This window comes from Ovis canadensis, chromosome 2, assembly GCF_042477335.2.
Source record: "Ovis canadensis isolate MfBH-ARS-UI-01 breed Bighorn chromosome 2, ARS-UI_OviCan_v2, whole genome shotgun sequence".
Classification (NCBI taxonomy): Eukaryota; Metazoa; Chordata; class Mammalia; order Artiodactyla; family Bovidae; genus Ovis; species Ovis canadensis.
In genome coordinates this window covers 52,789,888-52,812,400 of record NC_091246.1, presented here as the reverse complement: position 1 = coordinate 52,812,400, position 22,513 = coordinate 52,789,888, and the positions used below count along the sequence as shown (strand labels likewise).

The 22,513-nt window shown below is 43.1% G+C and overlaps 1 protein-coding gene across 1 annotated transcript in view; it reads right to left on the bottom strand.

Annotated features, from left to right (window-relative positions):
• Positions 1 to 551: 551 nt before the first annotated feature.
• The window catches only part of GNE (glucosamine (UDP-N-acetyl)-2-epimerase/N-acetylmannosamine kinase), a 39,090-nt gene continuing 17,128 nt past the window's right edge, over positions 552 to 22,513 (bottom strand). Inside the window, exons 4-12 of the mRNA XM_069574077.1 lie at positions 17,890 to 18,042; positions 17,260 to 17,472; positions 14,809 to 14,896; positions 13,869 to 14,079; positions 10,907 to 11,036; positions 10,352 to 10,573; positions 7,264 to 7,446; positions 4,505 to 4,621; positions 552 to 2,948 (exon numbers count right to left, since the gene is read on the bottom strand). Coding sequence (XP_069430178.1) covers positions 2,713 to 2,948; positions 4,505 to 4,621; positions 7,264 to 7,446; positions 10,352 to 10,573; positions 10,907 to 11,036; positions 13,869 to 14,079; positions 14,809 to 14,896; positions 17,260 to 17,472; positions 17,890 to 18,042 — 1,553 coding nt within the window. The 3' untranslated portion in view covers positions 552 to 2,712. The remainder of the gene's footprint in view (positions 2,949 to 4,504; positions 4,622 to 7,263; positions 7,447 to 10,351; positions 10,574 to 10,906; positions 11,037 to 13,868; positions 14,080 to 14,808; positions 14,897 to 17,259; positions 17,473 to 17,889; positions 18,043 to 22,513) is intronic.

Below are 22,513 nucleotides of genomic sequence, written 5' to 3'. Positions count from 1 at the left end.
CTTGGGGGCATTATACTAAATAAGTAAGACATCAGACCAAGAAAGACAAATACCATATGATCTAAGTGCTACGTGGAATCTCAAAAAAACAAAACCCAGCTCACAGAGAACAGACTGGTGGTTGCCAGACGGGGTTAGGAGGTGGGGAATGGGTGTAGAGGGTTAAAAGGTACAAACTTCCAGTTATAAAATAAGTCACAGGGATGTCATATACAGCATGGTGACTATAGTTGATAACACCATAAGGCATATTTGAAAGTTGCTACTAAAATCAATCTTAAAAGTCCTTACCACGAGGAAAAAAACTTAACTATGGATTGTGATGATGTTAGCTTAACAGTGCGGTGATCATTTTGCAATATCTATATATTTTAAGTTATATAACAATGCTTTCTATTAACAAGGTTTTTTTGGGGGGATTGTTAAGTCCATGTTAAATACCTTAAAGAAGTTATAAGACCTTCAAATAGTAAGCAGTATAACAAATCTCTTGGGGAGGGAAATGTTTTTAGCTAATGAGCTAATTAAGAACAAAACAAAATAGAAAAATGTCAGGATTTCCACAAGGAAATAATTTATTTTTTCTTTAGAATTTGGCTCAGAACAGTAACATAAAAATATTTACATTAAAATAAATTAAGATGTGATCATTTTAGCTAGTTGTAATAATTATGTTGGAATATATTAGCCTTTCCATGAATTTAATAAAAACTGAGATCTGGTTTTATAGATTCAGTACCATTCTTCCAAATACTTGGTATGAAACTTGATAGCAATGCAACTGTCTGGTATATACAGTAGTTGTAGATTTCACCAAGGAACAACAGATGCCCCTTCACAGTACAGACTGGCCCCAGACGCTGATGGCCAAGCCAGCAAGCTTCCTTCCCAGGAATCAGCATGGAATGTTTCAGCCAGGACCTGGAGATTATTTCAGAGCTGACAGAGTTCTAGGAATCAGCCAGCCTATCTTTTCACATTAACCCACCAGGAAGGAAGGAATTCAAATACAATCTTGATTCCTTTACATGTGAACAAGTGAAATAATATGTTGTAGAAACCTTCAGGTTTTCCTAAAATAATAAATCTGAAAAACATATGCTAATTTATAGATTGTTTAAAAGTACCCATAAAAACCTGTCACTAGACGAAATACTATATTGGCAAAATTTCCACAGCATACAAGAATATTTTATTAAATTCACCACTGAGAGATAGTGTCAAGGATAAATCAGTTCATTTGCTACTGAGATATTCTTGTGAAAGCTTTCGGTAGCCTGGAGTAAATCAGAATGTATTTGCACTTTGGAAGATTTTGATATGACTAGAGGTTGTGTAGCTTAGCAGAAAAAGCACAGAGGGACCTGCCTCAAACCTGATCTTTAAGACTCATTAGCCATGTGGTTCTAGGCACACCACTTAAAGACTTAGTTTGGGGCTCTATAAAATGGGAATTAAAACACCTACCTTACTGGTTGTGAGAATTTAGAATAATGTATATGAAGCACCAAGTTCAGAGCCTGGTACACAATAGGCACTTAATAAGTGGTGGCTATTAGTATTTCTTCCAGGTTGAAATTGATAGCAAGAACCTTGGCCTCTGCATCTTGACACCAATACAAACATGGAATCTCACTTAGCCAGAATCCAGATTCACAGATGTGGGCTCTAAGCAAAAGTGAAGTCGCTCAGTCATGTCTGACTCTTCACGACCCCATGGACCGTAGCCTCCCAGGCTTCTCCATCCATGGGATTCTCCAGGCAAGAATACTGAAGTGGGTTGCCATTTCCTTCTCCAGGAGATCTCCCCAACCTAGGGATTGAACCCAGGTCTCCTGCTTTGTAGGCAGACGCATTGTAGGCAGATGGTAAGTCTGAGCCACCAGGGCTCTAGGTATATAACACACAATAAACACTGCCTTTATCAGTACTCCAGTCATATTCAACACAATGTGAAAAGCTACTGGAGAGAGACGTGTCTGTTCTCAGTAGCAAAGATCCTTCTGGGATGGTTAATCTTTCAGAGACTGTAAGTCCTAGTGGCTTCTCAGCGGTCCTTAAGAAGATAAGGACAAGGTCACTAAGGCCACTGTAATTCAGACCTCTGATCTACAGTTGCTCAAGATTCTGAGAGAGTAATAGCAAATGACATCTTTCAGCAAGTAATGTGCAGCAGTGAGAGATACGCCTGATGTCTTGATTGTGGCCATGATTTCATATAGATGTCAAAACTTACCAAATTGTGCACTTAAAAAAATACCTCAATAAAACTGCTTTTTAAGAGTTTACTTAAGCCTTTCGTGGTGAGATTTCCTTCCATTCCCTGACTGGATCCCTTTCTGTGTTCTGAATTTAGGGTCAGAGGAGGAAGGATTAATAACTCAAAACTCCAGTATCAAGGTCCCACCCCGAGCAAGGCCTGCAGGTCTGAGTGGTACATCTAGTAAATGGAATCCTAAGGCGTCCTTGGCTACTGTTGTAGCTCCTTTTGGCACAGAAGAGTATGACAAGGTTTGAGCTTAAATAACCCCAGGAGGAGCAGCATCTACAAAATCAGGTTGGGAAAACTGACTTTGGAAGAGGAGACTAAAAGCAAAAACTTCTCTGCCGTAGTCACCTGCCAGATTGCCTAATAAGAAGTGCTCATCTAGAAGACAGCCTGATTCCACCAAGGAGCTCTTGAGTCTCTGTCCTCGTGCGTTCCTGGGAGGCCTAGTAGATCCTGCGAGTCGTGTAGTCCAGAACCATGCTGGCGGCGCCGAGCAGAGCAGGTTCCACCAAATCTGAAACCACCACGTCCACGTCCTGAACCGAGGACAAGGCTTGCTGGCGGATGACGTCTTTGACAGTGTGGATGTAGTGACTGGCTAGGACTCCAGAGAGGATCACAAGGGAAGGATTCATAGTGTGGAGGATGTTCACAACCCCAAGACCTAAAGCCGTTCCAGCTACAGGAAAACAAAAATTAAAATAAGTTCTTGGGAGAGAGCCCAATCCAAAGTCAAAGAGGAATGTGAAAAAGGGCACTAGCCAGGAATAGTTCACCTATACAGCCTCATGGGAAGTAGTGCTTTTAAAGCTCTTTATGGACTTTCCTGGTGATCTGATGGTTAAGAATCCGCCTGCCAGTGCAGGGGACAGAGGTTCGATCCCTGATCTGGGAAAATTCCACACGCCACAGGGCAGCTAGGCCCCTGTGCCACAACTACTGAGACTGTTCTAGAGCCCGTAAGCCACAACTGCTAAGCCCATGCACTGCCACTGCTGAAGCCCGTGTGCCGTAGAGCCTGCACTTCAAGAGAAGCCACTGCAGTGAAAAGCCTCACTGCAACTAGAGAGAGCCTGAGCAGCACCGAGGACCCGACACAGACACAAAAGGGAGCGGGAGACAGTGCTACACATGACCCAATCAGAAGATGGGCACAAGACCTAGACAGACATTTCTCCAAAGACGACATACAGATGGACAGTGAGCACACGAGAAAATGCTCAGCATCACTACAGAATGCAAATCAAAACTACAGTGAGGTGTCACCTCACACCAGTCAGAATGGCCATCATCAAAAAGTCTACAAACAATAAATGCTGGAGAGGGTGTGGAGAAAAGGAAATTTTCTTGCACTGTTGGTGGGAATATAGATTGATACAACCACTACAGAGAACAGTAAGGAAGGTCTTTAAAAAATTAAATATGGAGAACAGTGGAAGTTCCTTAAAAACTAAAAATAAAACTACCACATGACCCAGCAATCCCACTATTGGGCATATACCCTGAGAAAACCATAATCGGAAAGACACATGTACCCCAGTGTTCCCCGCAGCACTATTTACAACAGCCAGGACGTGGAAGCAACCTAGATGTCCATCAGCAGATGAATGGGTAGAGAAATTGTGGCACATAAATATAATGGAATATTACTCAGCCATAAAAAGGAACTAAATTGAGTCAGTTGTAGTGATGTGAATGAACCTAGAGTCTGTCATACAGAGTGAGGTCAGAAAGAGAAAAATATCACATATTAACATATACATATGGAATCTAGAAAAATGGTACTGATGGACCTATGTGCAGGGCAAGAATATAAGTGCAGACAGAGAACGGATCTGTGGAAACACGGGGTTGGGGAGGGGAGAAGGTGGAACACATTGACACGTTTGCACTGCCATGTGTAAAACAGACAGCTGGTGGGAAGCCCAGCTTGGTGCCCTGTGATGACCTAGAGCAGAAGGATGGGGGAAGTGGGGTATATATATTTATATACTTAGAGCTGATTTACACTGTTGTACAGCAGGAAATAATGCAACACTGTAAAGCATTTATACTCCAATTAAAAAATAAAAAGGCAGTGCTACCAAATACCTTGAATGCAATTCCCTGTTGCCTCAGTAAGCAGAAAAATTACCTCTGGACAAACATGACGGAGCACTGGTCCTGAGGCCAGCTGGGCACCTGCGGGAGCTCCGGGCTGCCCCCAGGCAGAGCTGCCCAGAGCTGTGTGCTCACCTGTTCTCAAGATGCTCTGGGCCTTCGCGTTGCCGAGTTTTGCAGCCTGGATGAGATGGAGTGCGCCCACAGCTTCATCTTTTGGCACTGACATCCCTTCCACCAAGAGCTGGTCTTCTGTTTGGGCAGAGGCGAGAAGGAGCAGCAGTCATTCACAAGCTGCGGCAGCCCCGTGGGAAGGCCACACTTAGAACTGTGTCTGTGGGCAGCAGGCCCCCAAGTGGGAAGATGATCATCTTTTTTCGCACTTTGCAGTCATCATAAATATCCATATACTACATCTGCCAAAGAGGCCTTTGCTGCCTGGTTATACATCATCCAAAACTTCTTTAACTAGAAGACCCTCCCTCGCTTCTCCATTCCGTATTAAACAGTCGTGAATTGTTTTTTCCTGCAGATTACCAGCACTCCTCTGCATTCATCTCCTTCCTTGTCTAGCTGAGATGCAAGGCTGCTGCCAGTGCCCCACAGCAGCAGGAAGGCCCAGCGCCTCCGGAGCTGACGGACCTGGGTTCAGCTGTCAGCTCCGCCCCCGCTGGCTGCACTACCCTGCCCACACGCGTCACCTCCACGCGCTTCTCTTCTAAGACTAGGGTAACGATACCTACCCTAGCAGGATTCCAAGTGCTGGCCAGAGGAAATGCTAAATGAATGTAGTATTCCTGTTATCTACAGTCCCTGTCCTCTGCCCTGACACTGCCGAATCACCAACCTAGATCACTCTCCCTCCTCATCGGCTGTTACTCCATCTCTGATGGGAGAAAATCCCAACCGAGAAGACGGTTACCTAGACAAAAGCTGGGGGCTTCCTATCTTCAGGGGCCCTCACAGCTGCCCTGCCCACTCTGCCAGTCCCCTTCAGGGCCCTTCTCAGCCTTCATCTCCTCAGACTGTCTCTCCCTGCCCCCACTGTCAATATCTCTGGCCTCTTAGGAAGACGACACCTCCAGGCAGGAACTCCCTTTACTCTTCTGCCCCTGCCTATAAACAGGGCTGTGTTCCCGCACCCCCTACCTGGGCTTTGCAGCTCCCTCCTTCCTGCCTCCCCAGGGCCTGTACGGGCTCCTCCCCATCCTCTCCTGTGTTCTCACACCCCCAACCTGGGCTTTGTAGCTCACTCCTCCCTGCTGCCCCAGGGCCTTGTATGGGCCCCTCTCCGATCCTCTCCTGGGTTCTCAACCCCCACTTCTGCTCCCACATCTCCTTGCACCCTCGCTGTCTCCTCTCCGCCCGTGCGGGCACCCAGATGCCTCGCCCTCAAGGCATTCTTCCCTCCTAGTCAGGGTAGTTAGCTTTCTGCTCCCACTACCTGACCAAACTTCTTTCTTTAACATGAGCATTTATCCCCATGGGGGCAAAAACTGATCCTTAGGGGCAAAAAAATTTTATACAGAGAATACTTAAATAACCAATGTTTCTGTGGTATTCAAGTTTCATGGGGTGGTATGACTAGGAAAAAGTGTCTAAGCATTTAGACTTCTTAGTGGGGTTGATGATAAAAATGAGGTGGAAAATCAACAGTTTTCATGGCTTCAATTGGGGTCCTTCCTCAGGGTCAAACCAATGAACTTGCTGGTTGCCTTCTGCTCAGCACTTGACACTACCCTCCACTCTCTCCCTGAACCACTCCCTTTTTGGTTCCTGTGGCTTTACCCTTTCCTGGTTTTCCTCCCTGCCTACCAGTACTGATGTTTCACAGGATTCCACCCTCAGTTCATCTCACTCCAAGTCTCATTCACAGGCTTAATAACTACCTCAATGCCAAGGATTCCAAGTCCAGCCCCGTCACCTCTCCTGAGCATCAGATCCCTGTGGCCAGCTGCCTTCTGTCCATTGCTCCTGCACATCCCACTGGTTCCCAACCATCATCTTCTGCCAGACTCTATTCCTTCTCTTAGATTCCCAACCACAGTTACCCAACCAGAGAACTGCAAGTCATACAGAACACTGTCCCCCTTAAAGCCATCCTCCACTCAACTATCGTCGTCTTCCTAGAAAACAAGTTCTGTGAACAACCTAAAATTCAGATCTGTCTTTTCCCTAAAGTTTTTTAGTGGCTTCTCCATTAGCTGCTGGTCCTGGCAAACCTCTGGCTACACTATACCCTGCCTTGCCCTTATGCAACAACACCTCTGTTTCCTATGCTTGGAAGTGCTGCCTGGCTCATCTGAACTTGCCTCAGTAATTCTATTTACCCTCTGCCTTTCCACTAGACAGCCCAATGCTCCCTTCCCTGTATGGAGAGGGCAGGGAGGGGACACTGGTGTCCTTCCTATATGCATGTATGTTCTTTGGCCATCATTCTCATTGCACTTGACACACCATACTATAATGATATTAAATGATTCCCTCTTACATTAGACTGGAAACCATCCTGATATTTATAACATGTCCAGAAACAGCTGTAATTCAAAAGACCACTCAGACTTGAAAAATTGTATGTTTATCCCTTTACTTCTCCATTAAATCTGTATTAAGATACCCAACCTGTGCTAGGGGTTGAGAAGACAAAAATGAAAGAAATCTCCCCTGCTCTCCTGGAGCTCAAGACCCTAGTCCCTGTCCACTGCTGGAGAGGAAGAGTGTTAATAGGGGTCAGGACCAGAAAGGCTTTGAGCTTCAGTATGCGGAGTCCTGATTTTCCTCTAGAGAGTGAAAAGCTTGAAAGTTCTGGCTTCCAGGATTCAGCTCTTTTTGGAATATTTACTTTGAAAATATCTACCCCTTGGCTATTTATCCCTCAGATGAAAGAAACCCACCATCATGTAGCTTTTTTGCTTCCCTCTGCAAGGCCATTCCAGAGGCATATGCTTCAATACACCCGTGGCTTCCACAGGAACAGTCAGGCCCATCCAGGGACACCACAATGTGGCCAAGCTCTGCAGCACAGAAGGAGCTGCCGTGGATCAGTTCATGCTGGTGGACGATCCCCCCGCCGATTCCTATAGTGAGAGACGACAATCACTGAAGTGGCTCTGCACCTGAAACAGAAACCTGAGCTACAGCGATGCCTCCTCTGTTAGCAGACTTTGGAATGTGAGGTCCTGTATGGTGCCTACTTCCTTAAATAGCTAAAACTTGACCAAGTACCAAAACTTCATCTGGACTCCTTTTGGATGGAAATATTTAGTGATCCTCTGATGCCCTGTGTTGCATCTGTTTGGAATCACTATGATTTCAGCTTGGTTCTCACCAAGGTCTTCTCTGGCACTCAAGTAAGAGCCAGCAGCCATGGGAGCACGTTGCCCAGAGGCAACCTTCAACAAGGAGAGACAGGAGCCAACAGATGTAGTGGGCAGCTCTGGGTGGATTCTACAGGCTTCCAAGGTAGCTTTGATAATGCATCTTCTAGTGGTTCTCCTGCTCTGCTCCACTCTTCCCACCGCCTCAGTCCTGTGTCTCAGAATCACCTCCAAAATAAAGTACCCACACCAAACTCCTTGCCTCAGGCTCTGCTTTGGGGGAAATCCGAGATAAGATAATCTTTTTAAAAGGTTTCATATACCACCTGCTTTTTTTTTTTTTTAACACCTGCTTTCTTAAACAGAGCAGTTCTCCTGGGTTTCCTTACCCTACTGCTCTCCACCCGGGTGCCCTTTCCCAATAACTCTTGCTTTGTCAGCACATGTGTCTCCTCGGACAATTCATTTCCGAGTGTTAGACAAGAGCCCAGTTTCGGGCCCTGGAAGGGGTCCCTCTTCCTGCAACAAATGGCAACTCTGGCGGGGACTCTTCTTCGCTGAGACTGACATCCTGACCACTCGGGGTACTCAGGGGCAAGCTTGCCTGCAAATGGACCAGACCCAGTGGCCCCAACTGGGACCCTTTTGTCCCTGGTCTCCTCCTGATGTGGACAACTGGCCAGAGTGCCCCGACTGGTAAGGAACGAGAGACTTTATTGACCTCTCTCTTTCCTCTCTTTAACCCTTCCTATCCTTCCCTGTTTTTCTAGTCCCCCAGTCCTGGACGCAGGAATGTGATCAGAGGGCCCTCAGCCTGAGCTGAGGGTTGGAAACTGATCACCTTCTCTTGGCAGAGAACTCGAATTCTGGTTCTGGTCTGGTCTGATTTCTGGTAGGGCTGAGTTCCAGTCCTCCCTTCTCTGGAGGCCCAGGGAAAAGTCCCATACTGCCTGGGCATCTGTAGGTGGCAGGAGATGTCTGTAAGGCCACCCCTTTTGCCCCCTCTCTCCGGCCTCCTCCCCCTTCTTTCAACCTGGCTTCCTTTCCTCCCTTGAAATCTTTGATGTTAGTACTTGGATCTGAAGTTCTGTGTCTCTATAGGAGGTTTTCTGAGAGACTGTATTCTTGTATTTAAGGGCTTCCCTGGTGGTGCAGAGGTTAAAGCATCTGCCTGCAATGTGGGAGACCTGGGTTCGACCCCTGGGTTGGGAAGATCCCCTGGAGAAGGAAATGGCAACCCACTCCAGTATTCTTGCCTGGAGAATCCCATGGACGGAGGAGCTTGGTAGGCTACAGTCCACGGGTCCCAAAGAGTCAGACACGACTGAGCGACTTCACTTTCACTTTCTTAAATAGAATATTAAATAGTTTTGGCTCTTCTTAATGCCACCTTGTCTAAAAATGTATGATTCAATAATTGTGAATATCAGTGAATTTTTTTTGTCATGGAGCTGAGGAATTAGAAAGGGCATTTGGCCTTAATAGGTGTTGCATTTTAGAGCTGCCCTCTCTTACTTTCTGTGGCACCTACTCCTCAATCCGCACTCCTCTAATTTGCAGGTTATTACTGGAGAAGGAAATGGCAACCCACTCCAGTATTCTTCCCTGGAGAATCCCATGGACAGAGAAGCCTGGCAGGCCATGGCCCCTAGGGTTGCAGAGTCGGACATGACTGAAGTGACTAAGCATGTACTCCTCTGAACTAGGAAATGACATCCAAGCTGTTAAACTGTGTCTGAGACTAAGTGCGTGATCCGTTTAGGGAGGGAGTCTGACGTGGAGGGAGTCTGACATGGAATTGAAGAGCACACAGGGTTTGAAGGGAGAAATGTGAGACCAAGTGTTGCCTCTAACACTGACTAGCTGAATCCATTTCCTCATTTAAAAAACGAATTGGAACATCAGCAGAAGTGACAAAGTAGGAACTCCAGAAGTCCACCCCTCCACTAAGGCACTGATAAACTAACAAAAAATGTCAGAATCAACTTTTTTTGGAACTCTGGAAACTAACCAAACATTTACAGCAAACAGGGGAATTGAGAGAAAACAGCTGAATCTTAGAGATTTCTGGCATTTTCTGGTCCCATCACCCCTACCCTTCACCTCCCAGCTTGGCGATGGCCATGAGTAACAGCCTACATTCCCAGTGCGGATGGCAATACTGGAGGGAGGAGAATGAACTATTCTCAAAACACTGTGGTGGTTTGTTTAGACCTGCTTGGTGGTTCCTGGAGGACTAGCTCAAAGGGCTGGTCTTTATCTCACCCTCCTCAGAACTCTCTAGCTCAAAGGGCTGAGAGGCTACCCAGGGGGCACTTGTCAAAGACATTTAAAGGCAAGATATACTTACTGGTTTCTGCTGCTTAAGGCAATGGATGATAGTTGTGACAAACAATATACTAGCCAAAGAGAGTGGGAAGAAAGGCTGGGGAACTAGCAATGAGAAGCTCTGCGGAATAAGGGCTTTGAAGAGCTCTGACAGTTCCTGGCAATTCAGAAGGTCACATTCACGCCCAGGGCCGGGCACATGCTCAGAAAAGACCTGGGTATTCTCAGCTCTCGCCTTCAGGCCTTACTGAAGCAGGAAGGGAAGGTGAAACTGCCTGAAGGTAAAGGCACGTGCCCAACACACACCAAGATCCGAAGCAGCCTTCTCTACTCTTACCTGTGCCTGTGATAAGTGTCACAAAGTTTTCAAGGCCTTTTCCCTGGCCAAATTTCCTTTCTGCCAGGGCGGCACAGTTGCCATCATTGTCTACCCACACGGGGAGATGCAAAGTGTCAGACAGGGGGCTTCTGAGGTCCACAGAGTTCCATTCTTGAATCAGTTTGGTTGAATGCAGCACAATTCCTTCCCGAGGATTTACACGGCCACCTGTGGAAATGCCTGAGCTCCACGACAAACACAAGGAAGATAATTCTGTTGAGCAATCTCAGAAGACTATGCTGGCTTTCTGGGCTTAGAACACAAACTATTCACCCAAGATCTCCTAAAACAAACATTACCAAGGACTGCAAGGTAATGTAAGGCTAAACCTGTGCCTCCCCACAGACTGACAGTTCCATCAATACTTTTCACAATGTTTGCTGAGGGCCCACAAACAGGACTGGAGCCATCTACACACACAACAGTGACCTGATGTTCCGTGTCATGCATCAGAACTTAGCAAACTTTGTATATGGGAATGAACATGCTTGGATATGTAATTCACAATCTCACCTACTCCCAAAATTCTGCAGTTCAGTTTTACAGCTTCTGCTGCGGCTTCTACACACATCTGTAGGATTAAATTAATCCTCTCTTCATACGTTTTAGGGTTGAACTGAGTATACTTCTTAACTATTTCACCCTGAAAGAGAAAAACCAGATCTGTCTCACTGGTCTTAGCTGAGGAGTATACAGTGAATCTCTGACCATTCTCATGATAAACCAGACACTGCTTTAGCACAGTACTGCAGACTCAGATAACTGCTTGGGAAGAGAGCCCCTGCTGGCTTGGGCCAGCCCTTGGTTACACCCAACTAGTTTCCAGGAAGCCAACCTGGCATATGGCCACTGAAGCAGTGACAACTCCACAGCCAACCAGATGGGCCCTCTCTTCTGGCTAATCCGCATCTTCACCGAAAGGTCATATTTTACTCTTTCAGGTTGATAAAATTCCCTTGTTTAAATACTGAAGCAACTAAATAAAAATGCCAAGTAAACTTTAATCATCTCCTATAACTGAAGCCAATAATGGTATTGAACCATGGTGTTTATTAAATTACAGTGCTTGGTGACATGTTTCAATACCAATCAGGCATAGTCCCTCCTAATTATTCTTGTTTTTAAATTTTTTTTTCTGTGCTCTTCCCACTTGTGTCTTCTAAGTAAATTTCAGAATAATGTTGTTAAACTTTAAAAAGCCTCACTGAAATGTTGACTAAAATTATGTTAAACTCAATTCAATTTGGAAACTCCTGGCATTTAAAAAATACTCAGCACTCCCATCCAGGAGATTTTTCAAGGCTTTCTATTTTATAGTTTTTAGATGTTCTTTATATAGGTCACATAGTTTTCTGGTGTAGATTTTTCTTAGAAGTTATGTTGTTCTAAATATGATCTCTTTTTCCATTCTTCTGTTACTAATGACTTAAAAAAAATTTTTTTTTTATTTTTGGCTGTGCTGGGTCTTCATGGCTGAGTGGGCTTTTTCCCTCGTTGTGGTGCAGGGGCTTCTCGTTGCAGGGGCTTCTCGCGGAACACAGGCTCTAGGGCGCTATAGGGCTTCGGTAGTTGCAGCTCCCGGGCTCTAGAGCACAGTCTAAATAGTTGTGGTGCACAGGCTTAGCTGCTCTGGCATGTGGGGTCTTCCCAAAGCAGGGATCAAACCTATGTCTCCTGCATTGGCAGGTGGATTCTTATCCACTGAGCAACCAGGGAGGCCAATTAATGGCTTTTTATCCATTTACAAGGGTTAAAACTGTCACTAATGATTGTCATTAAAAATAAACCTCATTGTGCTTCTTGACCTTCACTGTGCATCAGAATCACCTGGACAGCTTTGAACAAATATTGATGCCTGGTCCCTACCCCCAGAGACTGGCATCTATCTAGTCTGGTGTGGAAGCCAGGCATCCGTATAATTTTTTAAAGCTTCCATGTAACACTAATAATGTGCAATCAGGGTTGACAAATACTCACCTACAGAAAAACTCAAATCTTTATCTGCAATTTCATATAAGTAAAAGTTATTGACACTTACATATTTATCATAATATCTAACCATTTTACTCAATTGTGTTATTCTACAAGCTTGTTGGTTTATTCATATTATCTATAATTTTTTTTTATCCTGTGCACAATCGCCATTTTTGCTGTTCATTCCTTGCTTTACTCCCTTCCTAACTCTGAGAATTATGTTAAATAATGTTCCAGAAAATATCCTTCTTTTCCATGTGATTTTAATGAGACTATCTTTAGACCTGCCACTATTGAGGGTGTTGGTCATTGATATGGAATATATGTGAAGAACCCTGGAGAAGGCAATGGCAACCCACTCTAGTACTCTTGCCTGGAAAATCCCATGGATGGAGGAACCTGGTAGGCTACAGTCCATGGGGTTGCAAAGAGTCAGACACGACTGAGCGACTTCACATCATCATCACCATCATATGTTAAGAAAACATTTTTCTAGTAATATTTTAAAAATTAATTTATTTAGTTTTTGGCTGCTCTGGGTCTTTGATGCTGTGGCACTTGGGCTCAGCAGCTATGCACAGGCTTAGCTGCTCCTAAGGCATGTGGAATTTTCCTCGAGCAGGGACTGAACCCATGTCCCCTGCATTGGCAGGCATATTCTTGGAAGGAATCACCAAGGAAGTTCCCTATTAATAGTTTTATAGGGAATTCCCTGGCAGTTCAGTGATCAGGATTCCACACTCTTACTGCCAAGGTCCTGGGTTCAATTCCTAGTCAGGGAACCGAGATCCCACAAGCCACGCAGTGTGGCCCCCCCAAAAAAATTTTATAAAGGAGGCCCTTTGGCTTCACTAGATAAAATCATGTTTTGTTTTGCCTTTTTAAAAATTGATCTAAACGACTTTGTGTTTAAAGTCCTTTATATTTCTCATGGACTCCTGAAATGTCATACACCTATAATGTTTCAAAGATTTTTCTGGTAACTTTATTCTTCCTTGTCACATCATCAAAGATTATTTTATCACGGATGTCTTGGTGTTTTATAAAGGCTCTGTCAATGCTATGGTGCTGGTTTGCTTAAGAGACTGAACGTATGCTGAACTCAACTAAAATCATGATCCAGAGGAGAAGCAACTCCCCTCACCATCTGAAGATACCCTCCCCCAGGGCAGTGAGAGTAATCAACATGCTCCGTGCTCCAAGCTGTTACTGAGTATAGAATTTCAGGTCTCCTGCATGGTAGATGCCCTCTCTGGTGTCTAATGGGTCTCCCATTGTCAGCTCAAGTCTACAAACTTGAATTCCTTGAGAATTTTACCTCTTTAAAATGTTAGTGATTAGTAAAATAGTAAGACAAGCATTGTAATGGACTGTAAGTCAATACTATTGGCAAATGATTACAAGCTCTTATGTATGTTTATAGTCCCACCTTCCAACCATATTTTAAGAAAATCAACTACTCATGTGGGATATAAAGTTATAACCTTAGGTGTTATTTTACCTTCATGCTGACTATTGCAACTCGGAGGTTCGTCCCGCCAAGATCAACAGCCAAGGCACTTAGAGTTTCAAGAATATGGTCAATATCTTGAGAGATGTTATCCTTCACAGGAGGAAAACAAAATTTCTTTTGTAGTGGCTCTTGAAGATCAATAGATTTGAGAAACTTCAAAATCCTTGGAACAGCATTTCCATCCCCATATATCTTTGAACTGCAATGTCCAAAAAGTCAACTAAATTAAATGTTTCTCTTGCACATATTAAATTATATGGAGGACATGGTATTATTGGAATCTGAAACTTCAGGTAATTCATAGTTTGGGATTTTTCCCTTTAAAATATAAAACAATACCTGGATCTCTTCAGCAACACTTAATTAAGTACCTTCATATTATCAACGGAATATCTAAAACTACTGTTGATTGAAATACAACTGTTTCCAGCCTGAGATATCATTAACAAAATGCCAATAAGATCAAAGGAAAATTACCTCTTTTAAGCCAATATATCATAGTTTTGGATAATAAAAATATTTTTTTGCTTTTTATCTTTACTTTTACGGGGAAAAAGTTATTTTCGGAAAAAAAGTTTCAAGTAAAGGAAAACATCTTTAATTTGAAACAGAAAGGAGAGTCTAAATTAAAATGCTGAAAGGTACTGTTTTTAAAGAAAATCAGTTACATTATTTTCTAATACTTATATAAATTCAGATAGGCTAAAGCAATATTTCCTGGTAGAAGTGCTACATTAATTAACTAAGACAAATAAATTATTCTCCACTGGAACCCTTGGTAGAGTCATAGCGGGTATTAACAAGCCCTATCTCACCAGCAGACAGGGACCCCTAAGAATGCAGAATGAGAATGCTGTTAGGATAAACAGCTTGAAAATAGTGCCCAAGGCAACTCCCCTTTTAAATCACTTTAAAAGTATACACTCACCAAGGGTACTGTTTACCAAACTGAAGGTGCAATGCTTGCAATATTTTGTCTTGGGTATCAGCATCCCGGACGTGAAGGACATTCTCGCCTAGGTAAGTCCAGTGATGTCATGGTGATTCAGAAGTGGGAGAAACAAGAGAAGACAGAAATGAGCAGTGTGTCGTGCTCATTAGTCCTGAACCCAGAAGGCTTCAAACAAGTCATCTTCTATTAGAGAAATGAACTTTTCTACTTTATACCTTTGCAAGCACTCTCAGCAATATTTCCATATATCAAATACTTGAGGGGCATAGATTCCTTTATTCCCAAAGAGAATAAATAAAACTTTGGTTTCTTTATTGAAATAAATAAGGTAATTAATCCAGTATCCACTTGTCACTCATAAAGTCATCCAGCACATCCACTCTCTCCGTCTGCCCTGACTTCCATCCACGCAGCCAGTTGCTGGGTCTGGTCAGGCCAGGGTATCAGTCAGTTAGCCAGTCAGCTGTTGATGCAGTCACATTCTCTCTATACATTTTCCGACCAATTTGAGGGAATAAATACAGTGACAATGACATGTTTTTCAACAGACTTGGCTATGAGGAAGAGCAGAGCAGAAGGGTGGTGGCTGGGGAGAGGTGTGGGGTCAGAGAAGGGGTTGTTTTGTAGTTTTAACATAACAGAGGTGTAGGCATGTTTAAATGCTAAGGAAGCAACGTGGAAGAGAAAGGATGACTGATAGTCCTTGCGAAGGCAGGAGAGTGGGGCTTTAGAACACAGAAGGCTAAACAATGGACAGGCAGGGGTGACCCCATACCCCATACCCTCCAGTGTAAAGAAGGTAAGAAGGAAAGGATGGAGGGCATGTGTTTGTGTAAGTGTGGTGGCAGAAAGGACACACTGCTTTTGCTAGACGACCCTGGTGCCAAATCCAGTGTTCAACCCTCTATTCATGTCTTACTTGAACTCTCAGCATCATTCAACACCATCTCCTTGAAACTCTTTCTTTTCTGGGCCTTAATGAGATCACACTCCTGATTTTCTGGCAGTTCCTTTTCAGTCTTTCTTCCTGGCTCTTCCTTCCTCATCAGAAAGACTCCAGAGGTTGGTCTTGGGCTCCATTCTCTTCCCTATTTACATGTTCCCCCCTGGGTAATCTCACTTCATCCCTTGGTTTTAAATGTCAGTATCATTCCTGGCAGAGTGTGCCATTATCCTCAATATCCTTTGTACCAGTAGCAGAAGTTTTAGTCTGGCATCTGATCACCCAGCTAAAGATTATACATATTTTTCAGCTTCCCTTGGATGTGGCCATGTGACAACATTCTAAGCTGTAGGAAGAAATACTTGCATCTTCCAAGTTGTGCTTTTAGGAGGAAGGGAGTCTTCCCCTCTTCTCCTTCCCCAATGGCTAAAATGTGCCAGTGTGTCAAGTGAGAGCAAGAGCTGGAGCAACCATCAAGAAGACAGAAAAAAAAAGAGAGAGATGGAAGTTAAGTCTCTGATGACTTACCAGTGAGAAACAAAGAAAATCTATTTGGAGCACTATATTCTTGTGTCTGTTATAGCAGCTGAACTGATATCCTAACTAACACCACCCATTTGCCAATCACTCTCAAATTTGTATCTTCAATTTCAGCTCTTCCTGGAACAATATAGGTGCTAACCTGCCATCTCCACTCCAATATCTCAAAGGCATTTCAGACTTAACATGGCCATCAGAGAACTCTTGGGCTTGCCTGGTGGTTTAGCTGGTAAAGAATCCATCTGTAATGCAGGAGACCCTGGTTCAATTCCTGGGTCGGGGAGTTTCCCTGGAGAAGGAATAGGCTACCCACTCCAGTATTCTTGAACTTCCCTGGTGGCTCAGATAGTAAAGAATCTACCTGCAGTGCGAGAGACCTGGGATGGGAAGATCCCTTAGAGGAGGGCATAGCAACCCACTCCAGTATTCTTGGAGAATCCCCACAGACAGAGGAGCCTGGAGGGCTACAGGCCATGGGGTTGCAAAGAGTCAGACACAACTAAGCGCAGCGCAGAGAACTCTTAATTCTACCCCCTCCCAAACTGTTCCTTCCTCAGGGTCCTCGTATCAGGAGAGAGAACCCCCACGGCTCAAACCAAGAGTGTAAGGGTATTGTTGATTCCCTTCATTTTACTGGACCCAGGAAGATGAAAGGCTAGCATTCGTATACTTAAACATTCAATCACATTCTCAAACACAATTGTTAAAGACCATAATTAACTAAGAAACTTTTAGCTCTGCTCTTACAAAGACAATAAAAATACACGTAGGGCCCTAAAACTTTGGTAATATGTGTGCTATCTGCAGGTTTCAGGCTACAGTTGGTCATTAACCTCATTTACTCATTTATTCATAAACACATATGACAGCACTGATACATGCATACCTGTAACAATGCAAACAAATGTAGTAAGCCTAGTCAGTTGAAAGATAAAGGTAAATACCTGTTTCTCTTCCAATCTGACGTGTTCCTAAGTTGATCACAGGTGTTCCAAAAGCTCCAACTTCTCGTACCCCACAGCTGCTGTTCCCAATCATACAACCAGCATGGGCAACCAGCTGTATAAACTGGTCAAATGGGACATGTTTAACTGCACGAAAATTGGGATGATGCTCAATGCCCTTCTTCCGCATCACTCGAACCATCTCTTTGCTCCCTATGGAAAGAACCAACTGTTAAATGGTTTACAAGATAAAGGAAAATTTTTCACAAGAAATAACTAATGGCTATTCTACTGTGGTCAGTGGGATCACTAGTTTCCAAGAGACACTCAACTTCTAAGGTTTGTATCTCTTGGCTGCTGCATTTTCTCTGGAGGGAAGAGACTAAACATGAAAACAGAGTGGAGATTTAGAAGTATTTCTTTCCTATTAAGTTTCTACTAGACTTGACAAAAATATCACAAACTCTTCAATCTACTGAAAAATTGGTCATGACCCTTTGAAAACAGAATACTTTCAGAATAGAATGGCCTTCAATGATAAGATGAGCAGGACAGGAATGTCAGTCAAAAGAAGACATGATAGAAACAAAAAACTGGAAAGGTAGGTGGCATATTTTCAAGTTCAATTACCTGCATCAATATTTGGAAACAGAACTAGGGTCCGCTTGTTAAATGAGATAAGTGCATCCAATGTTAATTCAAACATTTTTATGGAATGCTTAATGTCAGTGGTCACAGGGTGCTGAAGTGCAACAATGTAATCTTTAGGTTTTACATCATCACCTGTTTAAAGAAAATCAAATTACATGGCTTCATTAATTAAGAATCTTACAGGAGGAAGAAGCAAATTCTGAACAGCAGGACCCCCAGGTCTATGCTTTTAAAAATTCTAAGGAAAAACCAGTTTGTCACAATCTAAGCAGGGCATCCAAATTAGGATCTAACAATAAGAACTTTTAGCAACAAGTCCAAGGATTCTTCAGCACTTAACATTTTACAAAGGTGCTTGCTACCACAAACAAAATATAAAACTTTAAATAGCAGACACTACACTTCATTGTTTTAAAATCCAAAATATTTTAAAGTGTTAGAAAAATGCACCTCTTCCCAGTTTCTAACTGGTGTTTCTAATGACTTATCGTCAATGAGTAATAATGTGTTGCAAATCAGAGGGTTCAGAGACTGACTGAGCATTAAATAAATTTCATGTAATACACAGGAGCTTCCCCACTCTCACTCACCAGATTCAATAGAATGCCAGTGTTTCTAACTCTGTTCAAAAGAAAGGCTTCACTCATCCTCAGGGATCTCAAGGACAGTTCCTCAGCAAAAATGTAAAGTGTAAAAATTTGGATGAAGAGTGCTATGTCAAATAATACAAACCATTTTGCAACAGTACCTATATTATCCCATAGAACTGGAAATTAGTTCTACTTGCTAATTTTAAAAAATTATTTATTTTTGGCTGCGCTGGGCAGCAACTGCTATTGTTTCAGCAGGCTTTCTCTTGTTGCAGCGAGCGGGGGCTACTCTTCATTGTGGTGCTCAGGCTTCTCCTGTTGCGGAGCACAGGCTCTAGGGCACTCGGGTTTCAATCATTGCAGCTCCTGGGCTCTACAGCACAGGCTCAGTAGCTGTGGTGCAGAGGCTAGGCTGCTCCGTGGCACGTGGGCTCTTCCCAGACCTGGGATCAAACCTGTTTCTCCTGCATTGGCAGGCCGGTTCTTTACCATTAAGCCACCAGGGAAGCTCCTACTCACTAAGTTTTAATGAAAGAATATATATCTTTGTGATATTAATTTCAATGACCAACTTTATCATGAACTATGTGTATCATTAATCCAAATTCAACCAGTAGCAGTTATTGTTTATGATGTAATAGTAACAGAGAGTTGTTCCTAAGAATCTACAGTATTATTCAAAAGACTACAGGCTCCAAAATTTTATTTAAAAAAATTATTGGACCCATCATGTTCTAAACTGGGGGTGGCGTGGGGATATCATTACATTTTGGTACAAAGCAGAAAAAAGGTCTAAAGGCCTAAAAGACTATCAAAAACATAAAGATGCCATCAACACAAACTCAGGCAATATATTAGATCTAGATCAGGGCCATTAGAAAGAAACTAGTTCAAAGAAAATTAAAAACTTGGGGAGAAGCAAACCAACAAAAGCGGTGTCTGCTGTAACAGATCTGGAAACATTAGGTATATGCTGCAATCTGGCCACAGGTACAAGTTAGTCCCACTATGGTGTGTGACTGCTACAATGTGAATTAGCTCATCTGTGACTGGCAAACAGAGGAATGATGTCAACCTTTAATGCAGTAGTCGAGTTATTCGTTCATGATTCCCCAAGGCTGATGGCTAAAAACCTTAAAGGAAACGTAGACAACAAGCTGTGGTGAAATAGTGTGATTGTCACAAGGGCCCCACACCCCATGGTCTTTCTTGGAGTTCACTCTGCCCATTTACTCTGTCTTGAGAACACTTACTGGGCAAGTCTCTTTGATCTTTGTGCCTTTCTTTTTTGGTGGCAACTGTTCTTTGAGAGTGGGGATGAACGGAGCTTTTGTGGTCCCACGCAGAGGATCATTCTACACAACTTACTGCTAAGGGGCAAGTGGAAGGTGAAGAGGAAGAAAAATTCCAGCAGTTTACCCCATGAGAGCTTTCCACACCTCATTTATCTTCTACTTTAAGTGCGACTGAGAAATATTTGTAGAATACAGAAAATAACCCTATAATGCAGAATGCAGCAGGACTGTACTTTGTAACTTAAGGCTCTATATGGAGCCATTTAAGCAGTTTCTTCATTAAAAAAGGAAAACAGAAGAGCAAAAACTAGACATCTTTTTAAAAAAAAATGAAAAAACACAGGTCAATGAGCTGGAGCTACCCATCCCTAGCAACAACATATTCTGCAAATCCCACACTGGTTCCTCAATGTGATGTAGGACTTTGACATTATCTGCCTTTGTCTCCAGAACTCAGCAGCTTCAGTCCTTCCACACATTTAAAGCATTTATTTAAAGCCTTTCTATTATGGTACCATTATTTGGTTTTGTGTCAAAAGTTCTATATTTACTATGGTATTTTTTTCATTATTAGAAATGTTAACATGTCTTTTCAACTTTGCTAACATTTTTATTAGGGCTGTTATTTATTACTATTCTGGTTACTAAGCTGCATGTTTGAGTGGCTTACCCAATGCTATTTTTCCTATAAGGAGAAGGATAACATCAGAAATTGTAGGTCGAGAAGCAGGTAAAAGCTTTGGAGAAAATGTCTTCTTTTCCCTCACTGGCTTTAAAAAACAAAATCCAGTTTTTGCTATTTTGTCATTCTTCTTTTCAGAGAAACTGCTTCAGTTCAGTCGCTCAGTCGTGTCCGACTCTTTGCGACCCCATGAACCGCAGCACGCCAGGCTTCCCTGTCCATCACCAACTCCCAGAGTCTACCCAAACTCATGTCCATTGAGTTTGGGTAGTTTGTCCATTGGATAGTGATGCTATCCAACCATCTCATCCTCTGTCATCCCCTTCTCCTCCTGCCCCCAATCGCTCCCAGCATCAGGGTCTTTTCAAAACAGTTAGCTTTTCGTATCAGATGGCCAAAATATTGGAGTTTCAGCTTCAACATCAGTTCTTCCAAAGAACACTCAGGACTGATCTCCTTTAGGATGGACTGGTTGGAGCTCCTTACAGTCCAAGGGACTCTCAAGAGTCTTCTCCAACACCACACTTCAAAAGCATCAATTCTTCGGCGCTCAGCTCTCTTTATAGTCCAACTCTCACATCCATACTGGAAAAACCACAGCCTTGACTAGACAGACCTTTGTTGACAAAGTAATGTCTCTTCTTTTTAATATGCTGTCTAGGTTGGTCATAACTTTCCTTCCAAGGAGTAAGCATCTTTTAATTTCATGGCTGCAATCACCATCTGCAGTGATTTTGGAGCCCAAAAAAATAAACTGATACTGGTTCCCCATCTATTTGCCAGGAAGTGATGGGACCAGATGCCATGATCTCAGTTTTCTGAATGTTGAGCTTTAAGCCAACTTTTTCACTCTCCACTTTCACTTTCATCAAGAGGCTCCTTAGTTCTTCTTCACTTTCTGCCATAAAGGTGGTGTTATCTGCATATCTGAGGTTATTGACATTTCTCCCAGCAATCTTGATTCTAGCTTGTGCTTCATCCAGCCCAGCATTTCTCATGATGTACTCTGCATATAAGTTAAAAAAGCAGGCTGATAATATACAGCCTTGATATACTCCTTTTCCTATTTGGAACCAGTCTGTTGTTCCATGTCCAGTTCTAACTGTTGCTTCCAGACCTGCATACAGGTTTCTCAGGAGGCAGGTCAGGTGGTCTGATATTCCTGTCTGTCAGAATTTTCCAGTTTCTTGTGATCCACACAGTCAACAGCTTTGGCATAGTCAATAAAGCAGAAATAGATGTTTTTCTGGAACTCTCTTACTTTTTTGATGATCCAGAGGATGCTGGCAATTTGATCTCTGGTTCCTCTGCCTATTCTAAATCCAGCTTGAATATCTGGAAGTTCATGGTTCACGTATTGCTAAAGCCTGGCTTGGAGAATTTTGAGTATTACTTTACTAGCGTGTGAGATGAGTGCAATTGTGTGGTAGTTTGAGCATTCTTTGGCATTGCCTTTCTTTGGGATTGGAATGAAAACGGACATTTTCCAGTCCTGTGGCCACTGCTGAGTTTTCCAAATTTGCTGAGATATTGAGTGCAGCACTTTCACAGCATCATCTTTTAGGATTTGAAATAGCTCAGCTGGAATTCCGTCACCTCTATTAGCTTTGTTCGCAGTGATGCTTCCTAAGGCCCACTTGACTTCACATTCCAGGATGTCTGGCTCTAGGTGAGTGATCACACCCTTGTGATTATCTGGGTCGTGAAGATCTTTTTCGTACAGTTCTTCTGTGTGTTCTTGCCACCTCTTCTTAGTATCTTCTGCTTCTGTAGGAGAAACTGCTTAAATGGTTCCAAATAGAACCTGAAGCCCTGCAATTACAAATTTGTTGTATTCTGCTTTATAAGGGTTATTTTCTTTCATCACAAGTTTTTCAGAAGACATACAGAGCTAACAGTATAACCAGAACAGAGTGCAAGAATGCTTGCTTAGAAGCATGCAGAAAGGGGAGACTGAGAGACAGAAGTCTGTTACATCAGCATTATCTCAACAGGTTCCCTGACAACTATGAATCTGTCCAGAGATAAGAAATACA